Source organism: Thamnophis elegans, chromosome 8 (assembly GCF_009769535.1).
Source record: "Thamnophis elegans isolate rThaEle1 chromosome 8, rThaEle1.pri, whole genome shotgun sequence".
Lineage (NCBI taxonomy): Eukaryota > Metazoa > Chordata > Lepidosauria > Squamata > Colubridae > Thamnophis > Thamnophis elegans.
The window spans coordinates 56,099,180-56,117,561 of NC_045548.1; the positions used below are offsets into that span (position 1 = coordinate 56,099,180).

The window sequence follows — 18,382 nt, forward strand, 5'->3', positions numbered from 1 at the left end:
GCAACAGCCATAAGTTTGAGTTCAGTTCATAAATGACTTTTTTTTCCTTGCAGACGTCTGTTAATTCAAACCATTGTTAAGTGAATAGTCATAAGTGAAGGACTATATTGCTTTTGGAATGATTGTTAGGACCCTATCTTAAATAAAATGAATCTTTTATATAGTTGCTAATAGACCTGGTATATGTTTTTTTTAAATTACATGAGGTCTTGGTAACAGAGATAACATAGCTTCCTCCTTACTTTGATGACCAAAAGCTTATATAGCAGATCACTCACCACAGTAATGGATTCCTTAAGAACATAAGAATATCCCTGCTGGATTAAAGATTAGTCCAGCAAATAGCTATAAATATAGTAACATTTAGAAAATGTTGGGGAAAAATAGAAAAACATGAAAGTAAGAATCCAGGTTATTTTTTCTGACTATAAGTAAATATTATAACTTTTCCAACAATTTCTTATTTAAGCCAATGCTTGGTTTTTCTAACTTTCAGAACTATGAAGCTAGTATTGAAGATCTGAATAAAGTTCTTCTAATTGATTCCAGTATTGGTGAAGCACAGAAGGAATTGGACGAAGCAACTCAACTATTTAAACTTAGACGTGAATTTACAGCCAACAATCAGCCAAAGCAAAGGAAAAAAATTGAAATCCAAGAGGTATTTAAGAAAAACCACAGTGGCTTAAAAGCTTTAGATTAAATTGCTAGATTTTATTTGTAGCTTTATTTTTAGCTGATACATTCTCCAAATACATTTGGCAGTTTGGAGATTTTTTGTAAGCATATGCAGCATGAAATATAGAAGTCAGTTTGAACTCCACTTTTATAGTTTAATCTTCCCCACTTTGGTCATGTGCCAGATTAAAATTGTCCACTGCAAAATAAAGTTCCCACAAGGGGTATAAACTTTTCAATAGAGAAATAACCCCAAAATAAATTGTCAGTGATAGAAAGCTGGAGAGAGTTTGAAGGCATCCCTGGATGAAACACTAATAGTTGACTCATGACCTTGTTAAGATGTAAGTTAGAAACTGTCCTCCTTCAAGTTGATTTCAAAAAAGTGGAGCTGGAAGATATCGCTTCAATACATTAGTCACTGGTCTGTGATGTCTCTCAGGATAATACACTGCCTTTGTTTCCCTGATATTGTTTAATGTATATTTAAACTGATAAATTTTGGATTTGCTATGCCCCATGTGAAGGCAACAACCACTTCCATGTTTTTTTTCCTGATATTAATGAGGCTGTTCTAAATTTTACTGCAATAGCTGAGATTAATAATGGACAAGAGGAACGCAAACAAACTGCATCCCAATCCAGATAAGTCAAAATTTGTGTGTAGCTGGTCATGAAGGATTCTACCTCTATTGGAGGAAGTTGTATTTCTCTTGAAATCTCTTTCTTAGTTAGGGAGTCTGTGGTCCAGGCACCAGTGGTGGGTTGCAGGCGGTACACCCCGGTACGCACATACCGGTGCCTGCCGGAAGCAGCAGCCAATGTCCAGAACGATGCTTTGGAGGGCCCACCACCTTCCCTCGTTCCTTACCTGTATTTGAAGAAACGGGCCATCTGCGCACACGCGTGCAGCATACAGCGCCTGCCCAATGATCTACCTAGCAGCTGGAGCATCGCAGGTGATGGGTGCGAATGCGTGCATAGCACACATGCCCATGGTGCACCCAGCTCCCATTGCAGCGCACTGGTTGCAACAGGAGCCGAAACCCACCACTGCTGGGCACTGGCAATTTTTTATGGGGTTCAGGAAACCCCCCCCCCACTAAAACTAGTGTTTGTTCCTGAGCATGTAAGATTCAGTCACAATATAGATTCTGCTTACATCCCAGTTGCACTGTTTTAACATACTGCATGCAAGACCGCCCTTGGGAAACTTCAGTTTATATATAATGCAGGCTCAACTCCTAACTAGAGCCAATTATAAACAGCTTATACTCTGTGATGAAAATAGCCACTAGTTTGTTTCTGATCTGGCATGATTCAAAGCTGATGGTGCTTTTTACGAGTTGGGAACCAGATCTTTTGAAATATCCTATTAACTTGCCAATCTGCCCAAGATTTAACATCTTAGAAATGGGTGGGAGTTTTTATTTTATTCCTTAGAGAAACAATTTCAGAGAAAAATAATAGATGGCCTCTGATGATTTCACCCAGACTTTGATCTCTGTTAATGCTTTGTCTATTCCTCTGAGCAGGACTTTGCAACAAAACTGCTGAGCTGATTTCCTGGTTTGGTATTTTATGGATGCTATATAATATTTAAAGTTTAGTTGTGCTTTCAATTAATCTGTGTATTTTTATTGTTATTACTGTTAGCCCCCTCGATTGACATTTTTGGAGAAAAGTGAACTATAAATAATGGATTACTAACCAAATCACTTTGGACAAATCATATGAAACTTTCCCATGAAATTAGCAATCTCTTGAGAATTGGGCATTAGAGAATAATTCAATCAGCCTCTCTGTGATCAGCTGCAAGTTTTATATATGAGCAGGAACATTTGGAAGATAATCTAGGAAGGAATAAATGAAAATATGATCATTATGAATGAACTTCTCCAAAGACACATTTAAATGTCTTTTAAGTGGTTGCAAAAGTTCTTATGGCTTGACTCCTGGTTTTGTAATTATTTTTTTTTACTTTGTATGTATTTATTAAGGCTGACCAAATGCATGGTTATTTTTTGTGAAGGTAAATGAACAAGAGGAAGATACAGAAACGTGTTCTTCAAATACAGCAATAAACCCTTGCAATGCTAAAGAGGAGCTTGGAACAACCATGCCATTGAATAGCTCAGAAAAGCTAACCATTTCTAAGCCATCAAATGCCTATGAATTTGGGCAGATAATCAACATCGTGAATGCCAGTAAGGACATTGCTGCTTGTGCAGAGCTTAGCAATGATTGAGCCAAAAGATTTGCCAGTACTACTAAGCAACAATTAGAAGGAGATATTTTCCTCATCATTATTCAAGCTCTGCAGTCAGATGTGTTCTGCCAAAACCCTAATCTGGTATACCAACATCTTTTCTACCTAAGTAAAGCTGAAAGATTTAAGGTGAGCAGATTGTCTTCAGGGTAAATTATTTTTCAAATAACACTGGTATTTAGGTAAATGTCATTTTAAGTACTAATTAAGTGCACATACTTTTTTTTGCTCAGGTGGTGCAGACACTTCTTGGTAAGAATGAAATAGAACAGGTTCAGCAGCTACTGGCTTCTCTTTCCAACGTGCAAGACCAACCATTTTCTTCAAATGATCTTGAGAATCTTAAGAAAACCTTTGAACTGTAAATAGCTTCTTTTTTAAGTACTCCATGCAAATAGGCATAATGTGTATGTCCATCTTACACCAAGGAAAGTCAAACAAATAGTTTTATCTGGGTTATTTAATATGCTGCATATTTTACATACACTTTGATAATCAGCCTCCCTCACCTTGTATATGTTTCATTCTACAATTATTTTATTTATGGGAATGTTCCCTACTCTTTGGCACCTGCACTTATATCAACAAATAGATTAGAAGTAGGACGGACTTAGATGAATGACTCATTTAGATAGGAAAGGAACAAGAATGGAAAATGTCTCTGTATTTCCTTAAGGAAGAGAACCGTGAGTCACAAGGACACAATCCCAGAAGGCCAAGGAAATAGTCTAAAATATCCTTTTATGAAGGGATTTAAACAATACTACTTATATGGAAAGTGTTCAAATGTAGCTGTTTTTGTTTCGTTTTCTTCTAGTATAGGGGATTTTTCATAAAGAAAACACTGTTCAAACATGGTGATTGACACTGCAATGACAAGGTCTTGAATAAGCCCCATTAATAAGGAAATGAGTCTTATTTTAAGTGGGCATGTGTGAAGACTATGAAAGTGTAACCCGGTGATAGCACTTTGTTTTTGCAGCTGGGAAAAGTATGGACACTATGCATACCAAGCTACAGTATATTTCAACTTCAGTTTTGCTTTCATTTGCTGTTCCAAATTTATCTGGCTTACGTTGAGTATGGCTTTTAAGAAAAACCCTGAATCATTTCTTGCCTTACTCTTACAGGAATTAACATGCTGGAGGGTTCTGAATGTGTACAGCTGTGTGAACCTTTTAGCAGATGGTTGCAAAAGGAGATGTTTGAATCTTCTCTGAATTGCCTCCATTGAATATACAAAGGGAGATTCCTCCGAGCTAGTGATTTACTACAGGACAGCAAAGATGAAGCAAAATGTGTAAAAAAATGTTTTGAAGCAATAGAGTTATTATATTTAAACTGGAAAACTAATTTATTAATAGTATGCAATCCAAATTATATTACAGGAACTAGTACATAAGTACTATTGGTACTTCTGCTATTTTGAATTAAATGTTTTCTTGGATTAGAAACTGTAAAAAAAAAATATGTTAAGAGCTTATCCACTTGAATTGTTTCCCTTGAAGAGTTTTTGTAATAAGGTATTGAGCTGATGATATAAAAATACTTGTTAATGAATAAATATTTTAAAAGAAAGATATTGGGCATATTTTATATTTGTTAACAACTTGGTTTCCAGAGTGCCCCAAAATATTTTATAGGATACTGGTTATTCGGTTCCTGAGGTGAATATTTGGTCTCTAACATAGAAACTGGTTTTGGGTGTTTAAGGATTTACAATATAACTTTGCTTCACAAACTGTGTTCAATTTAATTGATAGTACCAGTTCAATTTGGAGTTTATCTTTTAGGGCAGGGATGGGGATCTATGGCCCTTTTATGATTTGTGAACTTCAACTCCCAGAATTCGTGACCCAGCCATGCTGGCTCAGGTCTTCTGGGAGTTGAAGTCCACAAATCATAAATGGGCCATAGTTCCCCATCTCTGTTTTAGGGGAACCATCATAATCTAGTATAAAAACAAAATATGTGCTATTAAGAGAGATTCAAACTTGGCCTTGGCTACAGTAGCCTCTCCTAAATCAATGCATCTTTGATGTTCCATACATTTAAACATTGTGGCTTGTGAAACTTTTCTTTCCAAAGATGTAACTGTATTAAGATAGTTAAATAGGCAATTTTTATTAGTAGCAAAGTTAAAAACGTAGTATCCTTTCAAAGACCCCAACATCTCCTGGTGGTCAAATCTATGGAAACCCTCTGTCCTGAGGTTTCCTGGGAGGAGTCCTCCAAAGCACATCTGGGCAATCTCCTTTTCCTTGCCCAGAGAGGTTCCAAAAACCAGTCTACTCACTGGTTCTTTGGTTTTTGCTGCAGCTGTCATCTCCACTCTCCATGGAGAGATTTCACTGAACAAGTCCTGATTTGCTTTGAAAATAATATTTCTGTCCTTAACAGCATCCCTAAATCTTTCAGGCAAGAGTGTCAGTGGAGTATCAAAACCCAGAGAAAAATGGTTTTGAAACAGCTAGCAGTAATAGCCAATGATATTCTTTACTCATTACTTGATTTATTGGACTATTTGGGTACATGATCATAGCATTTTTAATCTGTTGGAACAGAACTCTGTGCTGTTTTCTGTGAATGCCGGAGAGGGGGAGAGAGAATATTTTCTGCGAGTTTACAGTACAAATAATCTCATTTACATATCAGAATATCCAAATGTTAGCATTTCAATTTTAAAAATGCAGTATTTCTCAACCATCTCAAAGCTGCATGGCTTCGAGCTCCCAGAACTCTCCCCAGTATGCTAGGTGACAAATTCTGAGAGTTGGATTCCCTGAATCTTGAAGTTGAGAAACAGTAAGGAGTTGATTCATTATTACAGTTGATGTGACTCCTCAAAATAGCTGCGGAAACTGGAAAGTAGAGGCTCTGTTAATCAACCACAGAATGTTGCTGTGCTCACATGAGATCCGTCCTCGCAATTGTTTTCAAAGTATGCCACCCCAACCACAAACCAAACTAAAGATTCTTTAGATAATATAAAATATAAATACTGGCTGCTCAAATACAGCATTGAAGTAAGAGTAAGTTTATCAGCCAAACCTGTACTTGTTCTAAAACATGACTTTACCATTCCAAGATATTTTCAGAACAGCAATTTTAATGTATAGCTTTGAAAAGCATGGAATGGAAATAATTGCTTAAAACATCCACAATCAAGAGTTACAACTTCAGGCTCAATACTTTCTAGAGAAAGTCACGTGTCCTTCCATTTCGTCAGAGGTAGAGTAAGAACAAAGAATAAGCTTTTTCCAATTATGGCAGCAGCTTCCTTTCCTAGCTTGGATCCTGCAGTCACATAAAAGAATAAGCTTGTTTAATAAAAATAAAAGGTATGTACATTTAATGATATCAAGTTAAAGATCAAAACCAGGAATAAATAATAGCCTAATAAATGCCAAATGGGCCAAAATTTGTCAAAAGAACCAGTTCTTTATCAATGTTCATGGTTGTTTTCCAAACTTTGCAAATGATATATTGACTTTCTTATCTAAAAAGAAGACTAGGTATTTGTATGGTATTGCAGAGGGAAGTTGTAGAACAACTCTGAGGAAGGAACTTTGTTGAAATTGGGTGAAAGGTAAGGAAGTAATACAATTGGCCAGTTTCAATCTGCAATATATTCAAAATAAGACTTTCTTCTTAGTACCTAAAAGGCTTTCTCAAATTGTATCATATTGTCACATAGAAATATTAAATACTTTTAAAATGATAAGAATATTCTATATGAAGCATGAAAAGTTTACGTATCAATTCCCTTAGCAGTACTTAACAGTAACATGAGGTGTATATATTACTGGGTGACAATAGTCATTTAGCACAAACATGAATCTATAGTCCATAGATCCTAATTAACTACAATCTCAAGTGAGGGAGAGACTAGGTATTGCCTGCTTCTGATTCACAAATGTGGTTCCTTACGTTTGCTGTGAAGTAAACCTACCAATCAGGACAGGATATTACTTGAACACAAGGAGGCACCTGTGAAAAGCAAGATGTGTCTAATTACACGCTAAGCCTTAGTAACCAAATCATTCTTCATCACCAAAAGAAGCAATGGGAAAGCATTAATGGCATCTTTTTAGCTGGATTGTGCATTAAATGCCTATTTTCTACCGCATATCCTTTCTGCCTCCTAACAGGAGCAAGTTTTCTTCCTGGCCATGCTTTTGAGGACCAGGGCAGGAAAAAAATATGCGGCCAAGGAGCAGGATTACATTTCAAGTACATATCCAGGAGATAAGATATTGTGGGATGTCAGAAAAAGGCGAAGCCCAGGCAACTTGTAAAGTGTGTGGGAGATGTGCAGAAACCATAAATGCCAAGAACCCAGCACTATAGAAGGCCAGGAATGGAGACTCTGTCAATCACAAGCCCTGAATGGTGTTGCAAGTGGCATGCAAGATGGACCGAAACCAGTGACGTGCGGTGAGGTTTATGCCTGGTGAGGCTCAGCTGAGCATCCTTTTGCGAAGCAGCTCAGTGGGGCAGCGGTCGGCCTCGGTGGCGGAGGGGGGGGAATTTCCATCGCGGGAGCAGCCAAGCGCCCGGGTCTGCAGCAAAGTGCCCCGCCGCCCCCGATGCGCCCCCCGCCCATTGCCCCGGCCTGTGGCCGCTGCTTCTCCAGGCTCCGCCGCTGGAAGTCCCGGATCGCCTCTGAGGGAAGGCTGAGTGAGAAGTGGAGCGAAGCTTCTCTGCGGCCTCCCGGCGCTGCGCAGAGGCTCTCGCAGGAGCGCATGCCAGCGGCCGCCCGCCCGGAGTGGCCCCGGCTGCGAGACAAGGCAGCGCTTAAAGCAGCCGCTGCCGCCACCACGCCCCCCGCGCCCAGTGGGGCATTCCTGCCGCCTTGGGCCGCTTTGCCGCACGGCAGCTGCTTCTGCAAGGAGGCGCTGGGCAGAAACTGGATAAGCCGGCGGATCGCTCGGAAGCCACGCCGCAGGCCTCCTTGGAGCCTGGAGAAGCAGCGGCCACAGGCCGGGCAGCGGGGCGGGCGGCGGCATCGGGGCACTTTGCATCGCGGGAGCCACCAAGCGCCCAGGTCTGCAGCAAAGGCGCTTGGCAGCTCCCGCGATGCAAAGTGCCCGTCTCCACAAGAAAGAAGCGAGGGTTCTCCCACCTGGCTCTTGTAAGGAAACCCCCGGCTAAGCGTTTTATGGCTAACTGAAATACGTGGACGTTTCCAGACACCCACAGGGGGACTAGGAGGGAAGGGGTTGCTCCTCGGGAGTCTATCTAGCCAGCAGCCCCAGAAGACACCCCCCCCGAGAAGAATTGGAGCCACCAAAGCTCCTACACCCACCCACCTTTGGGATGCAAGAGACGGCAAGGCTTGCAGCGAAGGGAATCTGGACCCTGGGAAAATTGGAGAGGGGTGAAGAGGGTTCTCCTTCTCCCCCACTCCTCTCCTCTGAAGCGCGCCCCTCCGAAATAACCCACCAACGTAAGCGTGCTCAACTGCAACAACAGACATGATTCGCTGCTCCCAGATCAGGAGGCGGGAGAATTAGTGCCTTTTTTGCATATGAACCTTTTTTGCCTTTTAACTCTTTCTTAACTTTTAGAAGGTGACAAATTCCTTATGAAAGGAGGCCCTTGTTCTCTCGCCTCCTGCTTTGGTTAACACTAAGCAGACACAAGCCTCTGTGACTTGGAATCTGGTAGCAACTATTCTTGGCTTGTAAATATTTTTTAAAAATATTTAAATTCTTTTTCCTGAGGAGACTGGTGAGGCCCCGCCTCCTGCCTCTAGTGACTGCACGTCCTGACCGAAACAGAACAGCCCAGTTGACCATTCCAGCAACTGCTTCTGAACACCAAAGCAAAACAATGGTCAAGGAGATGGAATCAACTGCAGTAACTTTCCAGCAACCTATATGAAACATTGGGCAACATCAATAGAGGGGACCCTCAACAACCAGGTTAACATTGAGTCGAATCAATAATGCCTGCCATCTGACAACAGGATTGTTTGCAGAGGTTAGCACGACAGCATAGGAGTAGCAAGTATAGGAGATGGATTCTGCTTCTTCCTCTCCACCAGAATGGCAATATGAGAATTGATCAGGGCTGGGGAGACCTCTTTGGAGTGTAGATACAATCCAGCTGATGGCTTCCATCAAATAAGTTCGTGTTGGGCACATCTACTCACACAAAATATGGGAAATTTCACCCTCATCTTTTCTCCACAAGTAAGGCAGTTTCAACAGTAGTAGTATACTCAATGTTAAGCCACTTAACGGAACAACAGCTGTTCCAGAGCACATAAGAAGAAAGGCAAGGAAGTCATATCCAGAAGCTCAAGTGAATCCTGCCCTTTTGCTACCTCTGCCTACCTGCATCTTTTTCACTCTCGGCCTTTGTATTCAATGAGAAAAAAAGGAAGGAGTCAGAAGAGACACCAGAAGTCTAATTCTCATGAAGCTTACACTAAGAGAAAAATCCATTTACAGAGGATGATCACCAACCTGTACCTTCACATCAATCACGGTACTAATGCTAGAATGTTTGGAAGGAACTTGGAGACAATTCTTGAGTCCAAAGTCCTTCCTTGGGTAGGAAATCCATACTACAATGTGTCGAAGAGATAAGCTCATCCATCCTCCATTCAATGTTTCCTAGTGAAACAACCTACCCACTTTCCAGAAAGTCTATTCCATCATTCATGAAGAAAACCTACGTCCATACAAAATCTGTTTGCTTGTAATTCAACATGTTCTAGTTTGTTACTGAGCATTCTAAATTTCAGTGTTCTAAAACTGGTCACTATTATAAAACAGGTCTGCAAAAAAAAAATTTCGAGAGCTGTTTTGGTTATTCACGTAATCTTTATGTTTTTTGGTGCGCTGAATCTGAAAATGACCTCCATTTTGTGACATCACATTTCCTAAAAATTTAGGTAACTATGTTAAATAAGGCAATACCTCACAATAAATGGAAATACACATAAAATAAAGTTTTATTACAATATTTTCATGAAAATCTTTTTTTGAACTGAAATGAGCTCACTTACACACACTAAACTCGATTCTTCTTCCTTGTGAGGCTCTCTTGGGCATTTACGGTCGTGAGTAGCATCTGAAATGTCTCTCTGAAGCATTCAACAGTAGTCTGCATTCATTTTTAATGCTCCATTTTCCCTGGTATCTCCTTTCCATCTCTCTAACAGCTCCCAAATTTTCAGGAAAGTAGTTTAAGGTGGGACTGGAGGAAATGCAGTTTCAAACTCATCAGGCAACCTAAAGCTTGAACTGCTTTCAGCATTCTTCTGACAATCTTTTTGTAGTGAGGATCTTTATTATTGCCTAAAATTTCTGTACGACTTCTTTAAATGCAATCCACCCTTCTTTTGAGGATCCATCATGTTATGACAAACTCTTGATCAACTATAAGCCTTCTATGTCTGGTCCGACGAACACACCTTCCTTCAATTTGCCTCCGACAGGCATGGAAACCTTGGTGATCAAGTATTTGAAGCTTTCTCCATCTCTTGGAAGTGATTTTACGAATTGCTTCATCAATCCCAATTTTATGTGGAGAGGTGATAGAAGAAACTTTATGGGAAGGTACCAAAGTTTCTTGGAGGACATTTTTTTTCACCGACTTGTTAGCACCCTTGGCTGCCAACTCTTCTTGGTCCAGTGATTTTGTCAGTCTCGACTATCCCATAGACACAGAAAACAAGGGTATTTGGTACACCCAGCTTGTGCCTGAGTAGCATGCACAAGACCTTCAAGTCCCGACACACTTGCCAACCATGGTCTTCATATTTAAGTTTACGAAGAACCAATTCAAGTTCTTGTAGGTTTCCTTCAAGTGTAAGGAATGACCTACAAGTATGGAAGCGTAAAAACTGTTGTAGAGTAAAACTGCTTTGAGATTTCTTTTTGAAGAATCTATAAAAAGACGCCATTGCTCTGAATCATATTGGATTTTAAATTGACCCATCAGATCTTCGACATTGATGCAATAAACCAACTTTGTCTTCTTGGCGAAGTAAGGAACGAATTCCTTTTCACGATGTCTGAACCATGAAGTGAACTCCTGCCAACAATAAATTCCTGCTTTCAGCCTTGATCCAAGTAACTCAGCAGCATCTTTGAGAAGATTCAAGTCTCTTACCAAATCATTCCTCCTGAGGAAAACAATTTGGTCTTTAAAGTCAGAACTTGATTTGTCATCTGGTTTCAAGAATGAGTTCACCTTCATTGGCGCTAGGTATCTCTTCCAAGGTAGCAGGGGGCTTGAGTACGGTATATCTGTGCCATGGGGGATGGGACCAAATTGCTGAGTGAAGATTGGGGTATGAAATGGAATGCTTCCATTTGGAATTAACCCTTTCACATCGCATGAACAAAGTAACAGTCATCACTATGGTTCTTTTGCTCTTGCATACCATAAGAATCCCATAATGGAAATATTTTTTCTTACCGTGAGGTCCTCAACACACCGTTTTGCACACTTTATGAGGCGCCCAAACTTTATCTTGATCTCCAATTTTTAGTCCAAAGTATGCAAAGTACTTTTTTCACAAAGTCTGTAATATTCTGCTGTTTGCTTCAACACTGGTATTCACCACAGATGAAACAGAAACTGTCTGGTGAATTAATGCACTTTCACGGAGCCATAACATAACGATTGAAGAATGACGATGCTAACATGAATTGCAATGAAAAGTGTGAAAAGCCTAGAACCAGAACCTGATGATGATTCGTGCACAAGTGTGGCATGCAGGAGAGAGCAGCGTGTGTCTGTACACGAGATGTCACAGTGCTGGCCACGCCCCCTGCACTGACCGGAGATTGCTGCTATCTGCCCTGTGTCTCCTTTCCACTGGATTTCTTCAGGAAAGATTAACCCCTTATACCATTAGACACACAGACTTAAAACTTGCTTTAAGAAATCGAGATTCCCTTGTTACATACTATAATACTGCTGCCTGGTATGGTTTGACCATTCCATATTCTTGTCTTTTTTTCTCTCCAAACACAAGATATTTTTTTGGGCCTGTTGAAATTCTCTTGCTGGATTCTACCCATTGTTCCAGCTTGTCAAAGTTCTTTTGAATCTTGAGTTTCCTTAGGAAAGTTTGGAATCTTATTTTTGTGTCATCTGCAAATGTGATATTTTTTAATCCTCCATCCAAATAATTTATAACTCTGTCGTAGGACAACATAGAGGTATGGCAAGATGCATATGTATTTTCTTCTATAAAATCTCACATTTGATTGGGAGCCAACTAGATGGATTGGGAGAGTCAATATTCAGCTGGAGCTCTCGATTTCTCTAGAAATTTGCAAGCAAGCAAATTGGCCTTCTTAGTGTAAGATTCCTAAGAACGTTTTTATGCATTGGAGTCTACTAGAGATGCATAATTAATCTCTACTGACTCTCTCTAGGGGTGGTATTGCAGAATATTCCTTTCATGACAATTCCATCTTGGTGACTGAAACCGTAGTAGAACTTACCAGGATATACCATTCTGATTCACTCAATGATAGACTTATCAGTTTAATCCTGCAGGAGGAGAGAGAATTCATCAGTGCAGACATTAAAAATCCACATTATTCAACCTTTCTGTTTATTATTTTTATATATGTTGTCCTATTTTTTTCTGATGGTTTTTTGCTGGTAATTTTATACAATAAAATTGAACAACGGGTATCCTCATTGAGCAACTGCCTCATTTAGCAATTATTCAGTTACAAACTGATGAAAAGTAATTTGCGATCACTCCGTTTACATCTTTTGCAGATCTGTAAAGCTGAAGTAAGTCATAAGCACAATGCAGTTTCACTTAGCCCCACTTTAACAACTAAGGTTCCAATCGCAATTGGGATTCACTAAACAAGGACTATCTTGTCCTCTAGCCTACTCAGTATCCCATGAATATAAGGAAGGAATTTCCTTCTTAGAATACGAAGGATTTTGAACACCTGCCTTCCAGGTAGAGAGCTAAATAATGCCCTTTTGCCCATCCTCTAGTGATTCCAATGGTATTTTCTTTGGCGGTTTTCTTAATTTGATTTAAATTAGTTGCATGAAGTAAATTCCATATGCAAATTAAAGGATATCAAACATACACACTGGAACTACTTTGTTTTCTTGTTGAAATAGTCTTAATTCTCAATACTCGATTCAGTTATTTCTTCGGATATGGGGGATGTTACAGAGAAATAATAATAAGCCTGAATTCTAAATGAAACTTGAATAAAATAACATGTGTCAGCAGCCTAGTATATTGAGATGCAAAATATAGTGGTCATTCTAATGAATGTTATGTTTCAGAACTTTATTAAGTAGGATATTTAAAAAGTTAGCACTTAGCACTTTATACTATTAAATTATGACTGATAACTTTTCATCCACAGCAAAGAAACTTCTAAAAAACATTACTGTCCAAATCAAGACAACCAATATAAGCCTTAAAATAAGACTGGTGGCCCTTTTACAACAGAATGGATCTGAAATATGGTCAATTAGTGAAGATCGTCTCCTCCCTGCAACCAATTTCAATTCAATTACATAAGAAAGGCTGGTGATTACATAGAATGGAAAGTCTACATTCAATTAATTCCACCTGTTGGACTCACACATAGGAAGATACTTTATAACAAGTAGATGCATTGATCAACTCAGTTTGGCAAAACTGAGCAGAGATTACATCTAAAAGGCATCTTCACATTCATTAACAATAGCCAATTTTAACTGGAAAGAACTGGAATCTGGCATCTTTTGCTTTATAAAGCTTATGTATGATGTACAGTCCTTCCCAGTATGAAACCCGGTTCTTGTAGAGAGGTTCTGCTACTCCAACACCAATAAAGCAGATATGAAAGACCTCTGGAGGAGGAGAACGTCATTCAGAATAATGAACGAAGGTCTACAAGTGTTTCCAGCATCGTAAAAAGCCCTTTGTTCTAAGGACAGAAGACAGTGGAATAGTACTCAGACATTTATTTCAGGTATGTAGTTACACACTCCATGAGCAAACAAAAAATAGCAAATATACAAATATCATAACAAGCATTACCAAATAATGTATCTGACCACTAGTGTTATAAGCTGATTAAGAAATAATCAAGGAGGCCAGAGAAGATGGCTGCGGCCCCTAACAACCTCTTTCTCATATATTTTCAGTAGCACCATAATGGCAATACTTACAAAAAAAATGCCTCATTCACACATAACACACACAAACCAAATACTGAAGGCTTCTATGCCAAAATCCAAATTTCTCTTCTCTCTCTCTCTCTCCCTCTTGTAGGAGGGGCAGAGAGCATACCTCATTATGACTTGTGTGGCAAACATTTAACAGTGCAGGCGCTTAAGTGAGTTGGCTGCAACTCGTGTTCAGCTGAACCGTAAGCAGGATATGTGACACACACTCCCTGCAAGCCAGCCATTTTTAGAGCCCATTTTCAGAGACGTGCAAGCTCTGCACTGTGCTTTTTTTTTTTTTTTTTCCTGTGCATGTGATTTGCAAAATGATGTCAGAAAAGTTATCTGCTAAAAGCCTGAGTGAATCTTTGGTAGGCTAATACTCAGTATTATGAATCCTATTAATCTACCACGTTACTTGATTCGCTGCGGTTTTCCTCTAGATTCCAAGAAGGTGGCAACTGGCAACATTCTGGAAAACTTAACAGTGAAATCATCAGACCAGGCACTTATAAACCCAGTCTTTTCCCAAAGGCACCAAAGAATTAAACAGCATTAACTGAAGTCCCCTGGTGAAGGTGACTGTATCAGGTTCTCTACTATGATAACAAATTATTGCTCTTACATTGTACAAAAACTTTATACACCTTTTTATCGTAAACCTTCTATTTTGCTGTCAATTGCAAATATAATTAAATTACCCCCACTTTCTGATAAGGAGACGTCACTTGCTACCTATTGTATATCAAGTACCAATTTCTTTTTAATTTAAAGTTATGCTATATGTCATAACCTTGCTTAAAGATGTGTTTCAACATCACTTAACATAATGATATTCTTCTTCTCCACATAAAATTATCAGAACTTATTTTTTGGTATGGTTACAGCAACTCATTTTGACCAGAGGTTGGTTTTTCTGCTGTACACCTGAATCCATACTGAGGTTTATATGAAGCCTACAAGTGGCCAATTTTCCCATTCAAGTTCACCAAATACAGACTTTCAGCAAAGTTATGGCAAAAATACAAAACATCAATATAATGTTTTATTGTAATGCACTTGTTATAATCTTCATGTCACTTCACATAGTTCCACGCAAGCCTTAATAGAGACATATATCCAAAGACAAATTGCATTGGAGCCTTGCTTCTTAAAGTAGCCTGGCAAGGCTCTTTAGTGGTAAATACATTTCTGCAGCACATAACAGGTTTAAATCTCCGTCTGAAGTGAAGTGCTTAACTCCGTAACCTGGGGTGAATGGTTATTGTTTCTTTCTTTCAGTGTTTCACCAATATTCACACCTGCAGTATTGGAAGTCCCCTTGCAGGTGCATTCTTCAGCAATGTAACTCAGCTGGGGAACCTCTGAGTTCGGAGCAATTGGCGTAAACAGCAAACTGCTCCCCTGGTGAGGGAGAGTTTTCTAAGCGGTCATTTTCGACCTCTGGCAGAATGCTCACCGTATTTAAAGCGGGTGTGATAATCACTGGAACCATGGCTGCACGAGGTTTTCATTACTATCCAGATCAGAACAACTAAACTCAGAAAATGACTTGAGTGGGAATCAGCTACGGACGGGACACTATCACTGAGGGAGGGAGAGTCAAATCACTGGAGTTGGTGCTTTGCTGCTCCAACAACTGAGCATCCATGTCCTCTCTGGTTTCATTTATCTTCGTGCTATTCTTTTTCTGAGTTTACCTTTACATTTTTTTCCTGCTGATGATTCTTTGGACCACTTGGGACACTTGATTGTTATCAGACAAACAAGCAGAAGAACTACCAGTGTACTGCGGCCTGCAGCACAACCATCATCCACGCTGCTGCTCCCACTGTGGTGTCTGAATTTTGCCGGTTTCGATTCAATGTCTACTTGTACCTCCATGCTGCTACCATCTCTAAGTAAGAAAAAGGATAACAGTTCCGTTTACAGTAGAACATCTGCAAACTCTCACGGTTAAATTCGGTTATAAACAGCATTTTAAAATGCATATGCAACAATTAATTCAAAGTTTGAAAGATGATGTTCTATCTTGCTAAGAGGATGATTCATCAATATTACTTTAATACTTCTTTTACAGAAACTATGTGGATTCTATATTATAGATCTGATCAGACCAAGACAAACTAGGAGAGGTTTTGACTTTCAAATCATGCTTTGGCTTCAGAAGTTGACACAGTTGAAATCTGCATACAATATCATCTGAGATACCTAAACTTCTGCATGCTATTACAGTAGGCAAAATGCCTTCCTAGATATACACATGGCAGAAGCTCATCAATTAAATTAAAGTAAAAAACAAAATGTACTCTGGACTTGACATAGGTATTTATAATTTTTATCACAACAATATATCTGTGGTCACCAAGAGTCAACATCAACTTGATAGCACATAATCAATTAATAATCATACCAAAGATTTCTTGCATAGCATATAAATACTGATTTTACCAATATAGTTCAAACTTACCTGTCCAATGGAACATAGGAATTTATAATGGACCCAGCCATTGCTTTGGTGCTAGCATTGTCACTCACTGTTCCTAAGCTAACAGTGCCAGATTCACCACTCAAACTGCATCTCTCCTTCTGTACATCTGCTTGGACTTCCAACCTTAGTGAAAATTCAGTATTAGCTCAATAAGTAACTTGCATTTTTCAATGTGTACCATATTGAAATCTTTTAAATGTTTACCAGCCCCCAGTGAAGAATTCTCACAGCAAATTAAGTACAATATCCCTTAATAAATTACAGTAGTAAATCTTTAAAAATATTAGATATAAGAAATAGCCAGAATTAAATTGTTTCCTTTCAAATAATATAAGCAGTTAATTTCTAGTGTGGTAAAATATCACAAGTTTTTCCATTTACAACAATCTCATTTTCATGCAAGTGTGTTTTCCCTAAACCAGGGATCCCCAGGCCGCAGCCAGCTACCAGGCCTTGAGCCTTTCAGGACAGGACCAAAGGGGTGGGTAAGCGCACATGTGCAAGCAGCAAACAAGAACATGTTTGCGCGGTAGGTGCGTGTGCCTACTGCGCACATGGAACCATCCCCTGCCCACCTCTGCAAGTTCACAAAGCTGAAAAGGTTAGGGAACTCTGCCTTAAACCATAATCCAATACTAAATATAAAAGTAATATATGCTAGAATTCCTATCTCTCTATACATATCGCCATCATTGGAATTGAAGTTCTTCTTTAATCCAACTAATATAATCACTGTTTTCAGAATGTGTCCATAAGTATTCAAAAGATAGATATTAGAATTTAAACAATCAGCTTAAACATATTATTTCATTGCTTATTATAGTTTATATAACAAATAGTCAATTAGAGTTTAACACTTGGAATGCATTATCTTACCTGTTGAAGCAGTTGACCATTGCACTTCCTGACAGACTTCCTGTTATGCTAGCTCCAGCCAAGGCCATGGTGCTGGCTGTCTCACTCAGATTGTCTCGAATGGCCCCTATTCTGTCCATATGGCTGCCACTTGCACTTAAGCTTCCAGTCAATCCAACACTTTCTTCCCCTATACTAGGATTGTGACGTGCCTCTGCTACTGATGTAGTATCTTAAAATGGAAAAGGGAATATCTTTTACTAAAGTTTTGTATTATAGAAAGCTTTGCTTTTATGGAAGCTCCAGTAATAAAAACTGTAGTTTTTTTTTCCAATTCTTCAAGAACTGATGAGGGGATGTTGGTCTTAGATTGATACAATTATGATAGTAAGAGAAAATGCTGTCATCTTTTGATCGCAGGCCTAGGCTAGTGTAATGAGGAAATTGTATAAAATAATTTCCTAAACAGAATCAGATTTCTCTTGAAAAAGAAGAAAGCCAACTACAACGTAATGATCCTTAATATTTTCTAATTCTATTGTTATTCCAGAATTGGTACTGGGAAATAATAAAGTGTTCTCTAAAACAGATAACAGTTTGGATCAATTCTACTTTCTGTCAGGAAAGTAACATTTCACTAGTTAACATTATTTTATCCCCCATTTTCAATCAAAATTTACCAAATCAAAATCACAAGCATGGCAAGGGATACTAATATTAAATCAATGGCATTAGAGCATTGAGAGAAGAAACAATATCTAAAAAATGATTTTATCTATTAACTTCCCTGATAATTAATAAATTTAATTTAAGTTTAAGATATCATCAATAAAGGAATGTATTCTTTAAGGCTGCTACTAATTGATTTTTTTCTGGGAAGTGTGGGATTATGCAAATCACTATAGAACACAGCACACACTGCA

At 38.9% G+C, this 18,382-nt stretch overlaps 2 protein-coding genes across 2 annotated transcripts in view; one reads left to right on the top strand and one right to left on the bottom strand.

Moving 5' to 3' along the window:
* The window catches only part of SPAG1 (sperm associated antigen 1), a 30,077-nt gene extending 25,550 nt beyond the window's left edge, over positions 1-4,527 (top strand). The window contains 5 exon segments of the mRNA XM_032222987.1: positions 497-661; positions 2,711-2,910; positions 2,912-2,955; positions 2,958-3,076; positions 3,181-4,527. Of these exon segments, the coding sequence (XP_032078878.1) occupies positions 497-661; positions 2,711-2,910; positions 2,912-2,955; positions 2,958-3,076; positions 3,181-3,312 (660 nt within the window). The 3' untranslated portion in view covers positions 3,313-4,527.
* A 9,365-nt stretch (positions 4,528-13,892) lies between these two features.
* RNF19A (ring finger protein 19A, RBR E3 ubiquitin protein ligase) overlaps positions 13,893-18,382 on the bottom strand; it is a 38,565-nt gene continuing 34,075 nt past the window's right edge. The window contains 9 exon segments of the mRNA XM_032222745.1: positions 13,893-15,526; positions 15,528-15,575; positions 15,577-15,627; positions 15,629-15,657; positions 15,660-15,722; positions 15,725-15,796; positions 15,799-16,010; positions 16,584-16,727; positions 17,481-17,691. Coding sequence (XP_032078636.1) covers positions 15,323-15,526; positions 15,528-15,575; positions 15,577-15,627; positions 15,629-15,657; positions 15,660-15,722; positions 15,725-15,796; positions 15,799-16,010; positions 16,584-16,727; positions 17,481-17,691 — 1,034 coding nt within the window. The 3' untranslated portion in view covers positions 13,893-15,322.